Source organism: Ranitomeya variabilis, chromosome 5, assembly GCF_051348905.1.
Source record: "Ranitomeya variabilis isolate aRanVar5 chromosome 5, aRanVar5.hap1, whole genome shotgun sequence".
NCBI lineage: Eukaryota > Metazoa > Chordata > Amphibia > Anura > Dendrobatidae > Ranitomeya > Ranitomeya variabilis.
The window spans coordinates 461,140,697-461,154,560 of NC_135236.1; the positions used below are offsets into that span (position 1 = coordinate 461,140,697).

A 13,864-nucleotide genomic window follows, 5' to 3' on the forward strand; every position below is an offset into this window, starting at 1 on the left:
CACACCATTGTTTTTCTTGCGAAATTCTCAATAAGTTTGATGTTGTGACTATCCATCATCCTCTTGATTACATTCCAGATGTTTTCAATGGGGTTCAGGTCTGAAAATTGGGCTGCCCATGACAGGGTTTTGATGTATTGGTCTCTTAATTTTTGCCAGAGCTGTATATGTAAAGGAATGGAGGACATTTAACACTGCCACCAGTAAATGCAGTTGGCATGATGTTAATCTTATTGAGACCTCTATGTAGATTCTCCTTAAACTTTATATGGTGCCTGTCAGAAATATCTTTAATCTGTATTTTTGAGGTTGTAGGAGTGCTGGTTCTCATCTTCATATACGGTGAGCTGCTTGCCAGAAGGTCAGGCGTTTCTAGAAATATATGACTAAATTGGTCAGGGACGGCAAAGGGTCTTTCCTATTTCTCACTGATGCATTGTACATATGACATAAGCAACATATACATACATATACACATGCTTTGGACATATGACAAACATACACAGAAAGTGTGCATGACACACAGATACAAAAAAATATACACTTGCATTGCACAGATGATACACACATATATACACATTGTAGCTAAGCCAGGTAGAACAGTGTTAAGTCCTAGCAGTGCAAGATTTGAATAGATGCACAATTCTAGCTTTACCTAAGAACTAGGGCCTGTGATCTCTAGAGAGGTATGACAGGCTGCTGGATGAAGCAGAGTCGAGTGTGCTGCTGGTGAATGACCAGCTAAAATGTGAGCTGCAGCTGGGAGAGAGACATGCCAGGGTCTCTCTCTGAATGAATTCTGCATGTCAGTTTTGAGAGCTAAGCAGTCTGTGTGTTGGAGCTACAGAGAACCATGTGGAAGTTGCAACATGTTCAGTGTGAACTGTGCATGGAGCTGAATACTTCTGTTTGGCATTGGAAGATTCTGGAGTTCAGGTTGAAGGGGATACAGAGACATGGTAATACTGTACCTTTTCAGTGTGTAAAGTTTGATTCTGGAGAAAGGACTGTAATCTGCTTTGGGTGGGCCCGCACTGACATACAGCTCTGGCAAAAATTAAGAGACCACCACATCAAAACCCTGTCATGGGCAACCCAATCTCCAGACCTGAACCCCATTGAAAACCTCTGGAATGTAATCAAGAGGATGATGGATAGTCACAACCATCAAACAAAGAACTGCTTAAATTTGTGCTCCAGAAGCAGTGTGAAGGACTGGTGGAAAGTATGCCAAGATGCATGAAAGCTGTGGATAAAAATCAAGATTATTCCACAAAATATTGAATTCTGAACTTTTCCTGAGTTAAAACATTAGTATTGTTGTTTCTAATTGATTACGAACTTATTTTCTTATTTGAGGTCTGAAAGAACTTTTTTTTTTTTTCTTTTTGACCATTTTTCTTTTTCCAGAAAAAAATACAAACTTTATTGCTTGGAAATTCAGAGACATCTTGTCAGAAGTTTATAGAATAAATGAACAATTTACATTTTACTCAAAAACATACCTATAAAGAGAAAAATCAAACAAACAACATTTTGCAGTGGTCTCTTAATTTTTGCCAGAGCTGTATGTGCCCTGCTAAATGAACTGCTTTTTCAAAGCCTCATGGCAGTCTGACCCTGAGCATATTTGTTACTTATAAATAGTGTTGAGCATTCCGATACCGCAAGTATCGGGTATCGGCCGATATTTGCGGTATCGGAATTCCGATACCGAGTTCCGATATTTTTGCGATATCGGGAATCGGGATCGGGATGCATACTCATGTGTAAAATAAAGAATAAAAATAAAAAATAGGGATATACTCACCCTCTGACGCGCCCTGGTTGTAACCGCTGCAACCGGCAGCCTCCGTTCCTGAGAATGAGCGAGTGAAGGACCTGCGATGACGTCGCGGTCTTGTGATTGGTCGTGTGAGCGGTCACATGAGCGGTCACGCGACCAATCACAAGCCGCCACGTCATCGAAGGTCCTTCACTCGCTCATTGTTAAGAACGGAGGCTGCCGGTTGCAGTGGTTACAACCAGGGCGCATCAGAGGATGAGTATATCCATATTTTTTATTTTTATTCTTTATTTTACACATGGATATGGATCCCAGGGCCTGAAGGAGAGTTTCCTCTCCTTCAGACCCTGGGAACCATCCAGGATCACTTCCGATATTTGTGTCCCATTGACTTGTATTGGTATCGGGTATCGGTATCAACGATATCCGATATTTTTCGGATATCGGCTGATACAATCCGATACCGATACTTTCAAATATCGGAAGGTATCGCTCAACACTACTTATTAACCTCATAACAGTTCACTTATTTGTCATTTTGATATCTGTCAGTTGTCATAATGTAAAGTAAAATTTAAAGAAAAAGGATTTTAAAAATCAAGCAAGAAGACGGCCACATTTGGCTTCCTAACTAGAGAAGACATTTCTCAAACTAACATTTCCTAAAATGTTTAATCAATAACACAGTCCTCTTATGATTTACTGATGACTCATAGAAATGCTGGCAAGAAAATAAAAAAAATCTGTGAACCTCTTTTTGCTTAACAATATTTAAATACTTCCTCGGTTAATCATTTCCTCTGTTTCTGTTTATTTCAAGCCCAAAACATTTCAGATGAGTATGCTTCGCTGAAAAAATTGCATTAATTGTGTCAATGCGAATTGTGTACCACTTGCCTTTACCAGCTATCAGAACACAAAACAATAGAATGTATTGGTAATTTATTACAACTATGTATGTAATACAGTTATGAGTATGCTCTTCTATTGAGAGCTTGAATTTGTAATAGAGTAAGGAAGCGACAGGTGGTCATAAACTTATATGACTTGGAATTTTGTGTCCCAACTTTGCTCTTTAGTTTGTCCTGACCTTGAAGACTTGATAATTACTGTACTATCTGTGCTACTGATGTGTTAACTAAAAAAATTCCATTTTATGGTCACTTGATTCGTTTCATGGATGATCGTTGTCAGAACGTCTGTTTTTCTCCTTTTACTGTGGTAGCTTTTCCAAGTACTTTCATACATCCTTTTTACTTGTTAGCCTCTGCCGCTATGTCTTTGATCTTTACAGAGTTTTATTGTAAAGATCTTCTAATCTGCCATCTGTGAACCCTTTGAATTTTTTTAAGTCATTTTTTTTCAGTTAAACATCCTTTGGGAGAATGTTCTAGAATTTTTTTTCTCCATCCATTCCTGATTTTTTTTTATGTTATGCAATTGAGTCATCAATAGGGACTACCTTTAAGCTGATGTCAAAGATTGCCTCTGGGTGCGCTTAATTTGCCTAAGTATATAGGTAGTGCTGGGAAAAAAATTCTCTGCATAGATAAACACCTCTACATTTTTAAAGCATCTGTGTTTAATTTCTAAATTATGACAAAAATATTCAATGCACAGCAAAAAAAAATTAGCATTTTATTCAAATAAATGGTACATTTATTTTTTATTATTATTATTATTTATTTATTTATATAGCACCATTGATTCCATGGTGCTGTACATGAGAGGGCTACATACAAATTACAGATATCACTTACAGTAAGCAAACTAACAATGACAGATTGATACAGTCTACAGAGGGGAGAGGACTCTGCCCTTGTGGGCTGACATTCTACAGGATGGTGGGGAAGGAGACAGTACGTTGGGGGGTTGCAGCAGCTCTGGTGTTGGTGAGGTGGTAGCACCAGTGGTGGTGAGGAGGCAGAGGGATCATTGCAGGCTGTAAGCTTTCTTGAAGAGGTGGGTTTTTAGGTTCCTTCTGAAGGATCCAAGTGTGGTTGATAGTCGGACGTGTTGGGGCACAGAATTCCAGAGGATGGGGGATATTCGAGATAAGTCTTGGAGGTGATTAGGTGAGGCATGTATACGTTTGGAGGAGAGAAGGAGCTCTTGTGAGGACCAGTGGTTATGTGAGGGAAGATATCGGTAGATTAGTTCAGAGATACATGAAGGAGACAGGTTATGGATGGCTTTGTAGGTCAGTATTAGTAATTTAAAGGGAAGGTGCCATCAAAAAAATGTTTTTTCCAGCAATTGAAAAAATGTAAAGAATTAATGTTTACATTTTCTTAAAAAATATTATCATTTGTTTATAATTTAGTAAAATATGAAAAGTAATTTGAAAAGTTTTGACATTTCCACTTTTAAACACTAGGGGGAGCAGCTGCTGAAATTTGACAAAAACCTAGTGTACAACTAGCTCACATTACTGCACTGCAGTAATTATGGGCGGAGTCTGCTGATGTGTGTGATGTCTCCTCTCCTCCCCTTCTGGGTGTTTGCTAAGGGATAAGAGAGGATGATATTCAGGAACCCAGTGAGCAGCCATTTTGTTGGTGACTGCAGAGTTATACTGACAAGTAGACAGTAAGAGGATGGCAAGCAGCAAGGATTCTGGGAGATATATGGTGGAGGGAGCAGGGTGACAGCAGCACAGAGTATTTCAGGAGAGCAGTGTGCTGGCCTATGGGGGGGCACCATGTTCAGTGCACGGAGCAGCCAGGGATTGTACATGGACGCTGTCTTTTATACACATGGATAGACCATCTCCTCAGAAATCCAGGAAACATTTCTGTGGATTGATGGCCTGTTCTGATCCAGACATTGTATGCAGACCCCATTCCCCTCCTCAGATCCTGTCTTCTCCATCCTGTCCTGGCAATGTGTGAGAGCGAGGGGACAGGCGAAGTACGGGGTGACGCTGGGAAGGAAATGTAGCCATATAGTAACGATAAAAATGAGATGCCTCTTTTCAGCAGCCTCACAAGCCCTCCCATGACTGCACCTAACTGGAGGTCATGCTGCCCCCTCTATTACCCCAGACCCGTGTGCAGCTGCTCAGCCAGAACCACCCTAGAATGGGTCCGCTTTCTGAAGATAATACTGCCATAGTGTTCTCACATAATACCGCCATATAGATCACACATAATACCGCTATAGTATTCTCACATAATACCGCCATATAGATCACACATAATACTATCAAATAGATCACACAATACCGCCATAGTGTTCTCACATAATACCACCATATAGATCACACATAATACCGCCATAGTGTTCTCACATAATACCACCATAGTGTTCTCACATAATGCCACCATATAGGTCACACATAATGCCGCCTCATACATCTCACATAATACCGCCATATAGATCACACATAATACCACCACATACGTCTCACATAATACCACCACATACGTCTCACACAATACCACCATATAATTTTCACATAATACTGCCACATAATCCCACAATATAGTTCTCATATAATACCGTCGTATAGCTTTTACATCATTCCACAATACTGATCAAACATAATACCACCATATAGATCACATAATACAGTCATATAGATCACACATAATGCCATAATACAGCATGACCCCCGCAGCTCCTGTTACCACACGCACTGAGCTGTGTGTGCAATGGGGAAAGACATGCAGGGGGGAGAGGAGTCCATAGGAGAGGATTAGATACACGGCTCAACAGACAGTATCACAAAGTATAGGATTAGATACACGGCTCAGCAGTCAATATCACACAGGAGAGGATTAGATACACGGCTCAGCAGTCAGTATCACACAGGAGAGGATTAGATACACAGGCCGGCAGTCAGTATCACACAGGAGAGGATTAGATACATGGCTCAGCAGTCAGTATCACACAGGAGAGGATTAGATACACGGGCCGGCAGTCAGTATCACACAGGAGAGGATCAGATACACGGGCCGGCAGTCAGTATCACACAGGAGATTAGATACACGGCTCAGCAGTCAGTATCACACAGGAGAGGATTAGATACACGGCTCAGCAGACAGTATCACACAGGAGAGGATTAGTTACACGGCTAAGCAGTCAGTGTCACACAGGAGAGGATTAGATACACGGGCCGGCAGTCAGTGTCACACAGGAGAGGATTAGATACACGGCTCAGCAGACAGTATCACACAGGAGAGGATTAGTTACACGGCTCAGCAGTCAGTGTCACACAGGAGAGGATTAGATACACGGGCCGGCAGTCAGTGTCACACAGGAGAGGATTAGATACACGGCTCAGCAGTCAGTATCACACAGGAGAGGATTAGATACACGGGCCGGCAGTCAGTGTCACACAGGAGAGGATTAGTTACACGGCTCAGCAGTCAGTGTCACACAGGAGAGGATTAGATACATGGCTCAGCAGTCAGTGTCACACAGGAGAGGATTAGATACATGGCTCAGCAGACAGTATCACACAGGAGAGGATTAGATGCATGGCTCAGCAGTCAGTATCACACGGGATTGGATTAGATGCATGGTTCAGCAGTCAGTATCACACAGCAGAGGATTACATACATGGTTCAGCAGTCAGTATAACACAGTGTAGTAATAGATACACCACAGTCTGATGTCCTTGATCAGTGGCTGCAGTGAGAGGCAGAGCGGGAGCAGCACAGAGAGACTCTTCCCCTCCCCTGTGTTATGTTACCTCTCTGCATGATAAGGACAACAGACGGCAGCACTTCACCCTCTCTAGGGATTCTAGAGATCGCAGCCACACCCCAGGCAGCAGAGGACAGGGAATGGCTGACTGCTGACAGTGTGAAGGGGAGACAGATGGAGCTGCCCCTCCAACAGCGCAGCTCTCAAGTCATAGTGGAGCTCACAGACACACTGTGGGCTGAAGAAAGATGGCGCCGAGCTCCTGCCTCTGCTGTGATGTGGAGGCGTGGCCACATCACAGCAGGGAGAAGCACAATGATAGCTATGAGGTCGGATGCCGACCACAGCCTCCTATGCCCAGGGCTGCCGTATTTGCAGAGTGGAAGTGTCGTGCTGGGACTCTTACACTCCTGCAAAGAAAAAAATGGCGGTGCCCAGTGGCTGCAAAAATAATTAATAATAAAAAAGATATTAAAGTTAAAAAAATTAATTTTGTATTAAAAATAATTGTTTATATAAACAATCATTTTTAATACAAAAACAAAATTGCGGCACCTTCCCTTTAAACTGGATATGCTGAGGGAATGGGAGGCAGTGAAGAGATTTGCAGAGGGGAGAATGGGAGGAGTAGCGAGATAAGAGATTAATTAGTCTGGCAGCAAAGTTAAGGATAACTAGAGAGGTGCAAGGGTGTTAGCAGGGAGGCCACAGAAAAGGATGTTGCAGTAGTCGAGGCAGGAGATGATTAGGGCATGCACAAGCATATTAGTAGATTGAGGATTGAAGAAAGGATGGATTCTGGAAATATTTTTGAGCTGGAGGTGTCAGGAGGTGGAAAGCGCTTGGATGTGCGGTTTGAAGGACAGAGCAGAGTCAAGGGTTACTCCGAGGCAGCGGACTTCTGGTACGGGGGAAAGCGTGATGTCATTTATTGTGATAGATTGATCAAGTAAGGAAGATCTGTGAGATGGAGGAAAGATAATGAGTTCAGAATTATTTAGTTCATTTAGAATAGATTTGGACAGTGCATCTTGATCGTAATCAAAAATGAAGTTTTGATTTTCTGAATCTTTTTCAGACTGTTGCCGCATAGTTGAAAATTGGTTTCTAGCACTATAAGGTACTTACAGAATGCCCACACCCACGTCACATCCACACTATCAGACTGCATACAAGCAGATAGTGTCAGGGGTTCGCTGATTCCACTAGAAGGGAACAGGTCATGCTCCTTGATGTGTGATGTAATGTCTTATTAGGAAGGGGGAGCAATGAGGAGCAGCTGCAGCGTCACTCAGAATTAATATGAAGGTGGAAAACATGTCATGTTATCCTAATAGTTTATGATGGTATGAACATTGCAATAATTTCTCCCTGGAGTACACCTTTAAGTACATATGACCATTAACCGATCCATCATGCCTTTTCAAGCACTGTCCTTTTTCATCAAGATGAGATACATGTGCAGATAGATAAGTGAGAGGAAACAGAAAGAACAATGAAACTAAACCGAGACCAAAATCATTTCCTGCCAAATTGACATTCAGAGGAAAATCCACAGAAACATAGGCAGCCAAATGTTGTTTTGTGTGACAAGTTACTAGTTATTTTCTGTCATTGCCACTTAATTATTGTCATATGGGAAACTATATTACAGTAACAATTATCTTCAACTCAGTTACATAAATTAATGGTCTATCCACATACATTTTAGTCTAGTCTGAAAAACCCCCACTTGATTTGGTATTGTGTTCTGGTATCATAGGTTTAGCTTATGTAGGAGACAAAACTACATCGGGCCATACACATAGCTGTCAGATGAATGTTTGTTCGCTTGATAGCTACAGTGCCTTGCGAAAGTATCCAGCCCCCTGTAACTTTTCAACCTTTTCTCACACATCGTGCTTCAAACATAAAGATACCAAATGTAAATTTTTGGTGAAGAATCAACAACAAGTGGAACACAATTGTGAAGTTGAACGAAATATATTGGTTATTTTAAATTTTTGTGGAAATTCAAAAACTGAAAAGTGGGGTGTGCAATATTATTGGGCCTCTTTACATTCAGTGAAGCAAACTCACTCCAGAAGTTCATTGTGGACCTCTGAATGATCCAATGTTGTCCTAAATGCCTAATGATGATAAATATAATCCACTTGTGTGTAATCAAGTCTCCGTATAAATGCACCTGCTCTGTGATAGTCTCAGGGTTCTGTTTGAAGCACAGAGAGCATCATGAAGACCAAGGAACACAACAGGCGGGTCCATGATACTGTTGTAGGGAAGTTTAAAGGGTCTCAGTCACCTGAATTTGGAGGGAACAATTTTCAGCCATAGAGGCGGGGTTTTCCGGTGTTTGATTCACCCTTTCCTTACCCGCTGGCTGCATGCTGGCTGCAATATTGGATTGAAGTTCATTATCTGTCCTCCGTAGTACATGCCTGCACAAGGCAATCTTGCCTTACGCAGGCGTGTACTATGGAGGACAGAGAATGAACTTCAATCCAATATTGCAGCCAGCATGCAGCCAGCGGGTAAGGAAAGGGTGAATCAAACACCCGAAAACCCCGCCTCTATGGCTGAAAATTGTTACCTCCAAATTCTGGAGACAGAGTCCCTTTAAGACTGGATTTGGATACACAATGATTTCCAAAACTTTAAACATCCCAAGGAACACTGTGCAAGCGATCATATTGAAATGGAAGGAGTATCATACCACTGCAAATCTACCAAGACCCGGACGTCCCTCTAAACTTTCATCTCAAACAAGGAGAAGACTGATCAGAGATGCAGCCAAGAGGCCCATGATCACTCTGGATGAACTGCAGAGATCTACAGCTGAGGTGGGACAGTATGTCCATAGGACAAAAATCAGTCGTACACTGCACAAATCTGGCCTTTATGGAAGAATGGCAAGAAGAAAGTCATTTCTCAAAGATGTCCATAAAAAGTGTTGTTTAAAGTTTGCAACAAGCCACGTAGGAAACACACCAAACGTGGAAGAAGGTGCTCTGCTCAGATGAAACCAAAATTGAACTTTTTGGCAACAATGCCAAATGATATGTTTGGCGTAAAAGTAACACAGCTTATCACCTTGAACACACCATCCCCACAGTCAAACATGGTGGTGGCAACATCATGGTTTGGGTATGCTTTTATTCAGCAGGGACAGGAAAGATGGATAAAATTCATGGGAAGATGGATGGAGCCAAATACAGGACCATTCTTGAAGAAAACCTATTGGAGTCTGCAAAAGACCTGAGACTGGGATGGAGATTTGTCTTCCAACAAGACAATGATCCCAAACATAAAGCAAAATCTACAATGGAATGGTTCACAAATAAATGTATCCAAGTGTTATAATGGCCAAGTCAAAGTCCAGACCTTAATCGAGAATCTGTGGAAAGAGCTGAAAACTGCTGTTCACAAACAATCTCCATCAAACCTCACTGAGCTCGAGCTGTTTGCCAAGGAAGAATGGGCAAGAATTTCAGTCTCTCGATGTACAAAACTGATAGAGACATACCCCAAGTGACTTGCAGCTGTAATTGCATCAAAAGGTGGTGTAACAAAGTATTAAGTTAAAGGGGCCGAATAATATTGCACGTCTCACTTTTCAGTTTTTGAATTTCCACAAAAATTTAAAATAACCAACAAATTTCGTTCAACTTCACAATTGTGCTCCACTTGTTGTCGATTCTTCACCCAAAAATTTACATTTGGTATCTTTATGTTTGAAGCATGATGTGTGGGAAAAGGTTGAAAAGTTCTAGGTGGCTGAATGCTTTTGCAAGGCACTGTATCTCTCAGAATGCCCCCATATATATAACATTCGGTTCAGCCAAGCATTCATGTGTTGTCTATGGGAAGAGTGGAGAAAGTAGCATCCAGACAGTTTTGGCATCAACTTATCTAGCTGAGAACAAAAAGATTCTTATTGTGAAACCCTTATCTCTCCAACATTATCATTCGCTTAAGAATCGGGAAACTCTCAAATACGTTAGATGTTGTTTGAGTCAGCTGATTTCAGTTTTAATTTAATGTGTATGGAGTCTTAATGCTACTTTCAGTTGGCCTTAATGAATGCATTTTAGCATCCATGCTAAGGCTGAAAAACTGAAAACTCTGTGGTTTAACAGAAACAAGTAGCATATTGGGATTTAACTTTGGTTCAGTAGAACAAAAAAAGGAGGTCTGGGCATTGTGGCTACAATATAAACACCTTAGAGAATATAGGGGTGCTCACTGTGCGTACAAGGTGGTGCTCCAAGGTATTAGTTAGCAATAAATAACAAAAAAGCTTGGGCACTCAAATGAAAATGTAAGGTCCAATGTAGACCAATGAGGCAAATGCCACCACCATACAACAAAGAAAAAATACAGGATGACCCATTTGAAAGACAGATTAATAGTGTTGAGCATTCTGATACCGCAAGTATCGGGTATCGGCCGATACTTGCGGTATCGGAATTCCGATACCGAGATCCGATACTTTTGTGGTATCGGGAATCGGAATCGGAAGTTTCCAGTGTATGGTTCCCAGGGTCTGAAGGAGAGGAAACTCTCCTTCAGGCCCTGGGATCCATATGAATGTGTAAAATACAGAATTAAAATAAAAAATATTGATATACTAACCTGTCCGGAGGCCCCTGGACATCACCGCTGGTAACCGGCAGTAATTGGTCGCGTGGCGGTCACATGAGCGGCACGCGACCAATCAGAAGCCGTGACGTCATGGAAGATGCTGAACGTGCTCATTTTAAGCAAAGAAGGCTGCCGGTTCACAGCGGTAAGGTCCAAGCTGCGTCGGAGAGGTGAGTATATCAATATTTTTTATTTTAATTCTTTATTTTACACATTAATAAGGATCCCAGGGCCTGAAGGAGAGTTTCCTCTCCTTCAGACCCTGGGAACCATCAGGGATACCTTCCGATACTTGAGTCCCATTGACTTGTATTGGTATCGGGTATCGGTATCGGATCAGATCCGATACTTTGCCGGTATCGGCCGATACTTTCCGATACCGATACTTTCAAGTATCGGACGGTATCGCTCAACACTACAGATTAACCTTCGCAATTTTTCGGCATGAACATGCCTTTCTCAAGCTGAATCTGCTGTAGAAGGGGGTCAAAGGTAATGGGACCTAGTCTCCTTTCATGCCTGAATGGTGTGAGGGTGCCAACCACGAGTGCCAGAGTCTGTGAAGGTTAATCTGTCTTTCAATCGGTTCATCCTGTATTTTTTCTTTGTTGTATGGTGGTGGCATTTGCCTCATTGGTCTACATTGGACAAAAATTTTCATTTGAGTGCCCAAGCTTTTTTTGTTATTTACAATATAAACACTGTAATATGTTCACATTATGGATGTCTGAAACTGCCTAAACCTACAGCCCTGCTTCGATTCTTAAGTAATAGTGACAGTATTTTAATACTGCGGGTGTCAAAAGGAGATCCTACATAATGTGTTCCACCTGTGGAACTAATATCTGGAGACTGAAATGTAACAAAAAAAAGCTAATATGTAGACATCTGGAGAAACTCTATCAATAAATTAGAATACACTAAGTGCTTTTGCTTTTTTTTTTTAAGGAGTGACTGAACTGGACCAAACCATAACTGTGCTTCTCACAACTAAAATGTTCGTTGGAGGATTTTTAGGATGTCTTCTTGATAACACTATTCCAGGTAAACTATTCACATACAGTATATGAATTCATTGTTTCCTGTTGCAACACTTTGCATAATGATGTTAAAACACACATGTAAACCATATGTGCATCTGAGATAAAACATTAAAAGAATATAATTTTTAGAAGTGGTTACAGATGTAAGCCTTAGCATATTCAGATGTAGACCTTCGTACCTTAGACATCTGTGAAGTGTATGGGTAAGATGAAAAAGTCAGATTCCAATAAATGTACAGTACAGACCAAAAGTTTGGACACACCTTCTCATTTAAAGATTTTTCTGTATTTTCATGATTATGAAAATTGTACATTCACACTGAAGGCATCAAAACTATGAATTACCACATGTGGAATTATATACTTAACAAAAAAGTGTGAAACAACTGAAAATATGTCTTATATTCTAGGTTCTTCAAAGTAGATACCTTTTGCTTTGATGACTGCTTTGCACACTCTTGGCATTCTCTTGATGAGCTTCAAGAGATAGTCAAATGGTCTTTCAACAATCTTGAAGGAGTTCTCAGAGATGCTTAGCACTTGTTGGCCCTTTTGCCTTTACTCTGCAGTCCAGCTCACCCCAAACCATCTTGATTGGGTTCAAGTCATCTGGCGTAGCACCCCATCACTCTCCTTCTTGGTCAAATAGCCCTTACACAGCCTGTAGGTGTGTGTGGTCATTGTCCTGTTGAAAAATAAATGATGGTCCAACTAAACGCAAACCGGATGGAATAGCATGCCGCTGCAAGATGCTGTGGTAGCCATGCTGGTTCAGTATGCCTTTAATTTTGAATAAATCCCCAACAGTGTCACCAGCAAAGCACCCCCACACCATCACACCTCCTCCTCCATGCCTCACGGTGGGAACCAAGCATGTAGAGTGCATCCGTTCACCTTTTCTGCATCGCACAAAGACACGGTGGTTGGAACCAAAGATCTCAAATTTGGACTCATCAGACCAAAGCACAGATTTCCACTGGTCTAATGTCCATTCCTTGTGTTCTTTAGCCCAAACAAGTCTCTTCTGCTTGTTGCCTGTCCTTAGCAGTGGTTTCCTAGCAGCTATTTTACCATGAAGGCCTGCTGCACAAAGTCTCCTCTTAACAGTTGTTGTAGAGATGTGTCTGCTCCTAGAACTCTGTGTGCATTGACCTGGTCTTTAATCTGAGCTGCTGTTCACCTGCGATTTCTGAGGCTGGAGATAAACTTATCCTCAAAAGCAGAGGGGACTCTGGGTCTTCCTTTCCTGGGGCGCTCCTCATGTGAGCCAGTTTCTTTGTAGCGCTTGATGGTTTTTGCAACTGTACTTAGGGACACTTTCAAAGTTTTCCCAATTTTTCGGACTGACTGACCTTCATTTCTTAAAGTAGTGATGGCCACTCATTTTTCTTTACTTACCTGCTTTTTTCTTGCCATAATACAAATTCTAACAGTCTATTCAGTAGGACTATCAGCTGTGTATCCACCAGACTTCTGCTCAACACAACTGATGGTCCCAACCCAATTTATAAGGCAAGAAATCCCACTTATTAAACCTGACAGGCATACCTGTGAAGTGAAAACCATTTCCGTTGACTACCTCTTGAAGCTCATCAAGAGAATGCCAAGAGTGTGCAAAGCAGTCATCAAAGCAAAAGGTGGCTACTTTGAAGAACCTAGAATATAAGACATATTTTCTGTTGTTTCTCACTTTTTTGCTAAGTATATATGTTAATTCATAGTTTTGATGCCTTCATTGTGAATT

At 41.4% G+C, this 13,864-nt stretch overlaps 1 protein-coding gene across 2 annotated transcripts in view; it reads left to right on the forward strand.

The window, feature by feature from the left end:
* The window catches only part of LOC143776256 (solute carrier family 23 member 1-like), a 221,423-nt gene that overhangs the window by 189,233 nt on the left and 18,326 nt on the right, over nt 1–13,864 (forward strand). For both annotated transcript variants that reach the window (XR_013215796.1, XM_077265448.1), the window contains exon 4: nt 12,026–12,121. Coding sequence is in view for 1 of the 2 variants with exons in the window: in XM_077265448.1 (XP_077121563.1) it covers nt 12,026–12,121 (96 nt within the window). In the remaining variant the exon portion in view is untranslated. The remainder of the gene's footprint in view (nt 1–12,025; nt 12,122–13,864) is intronic.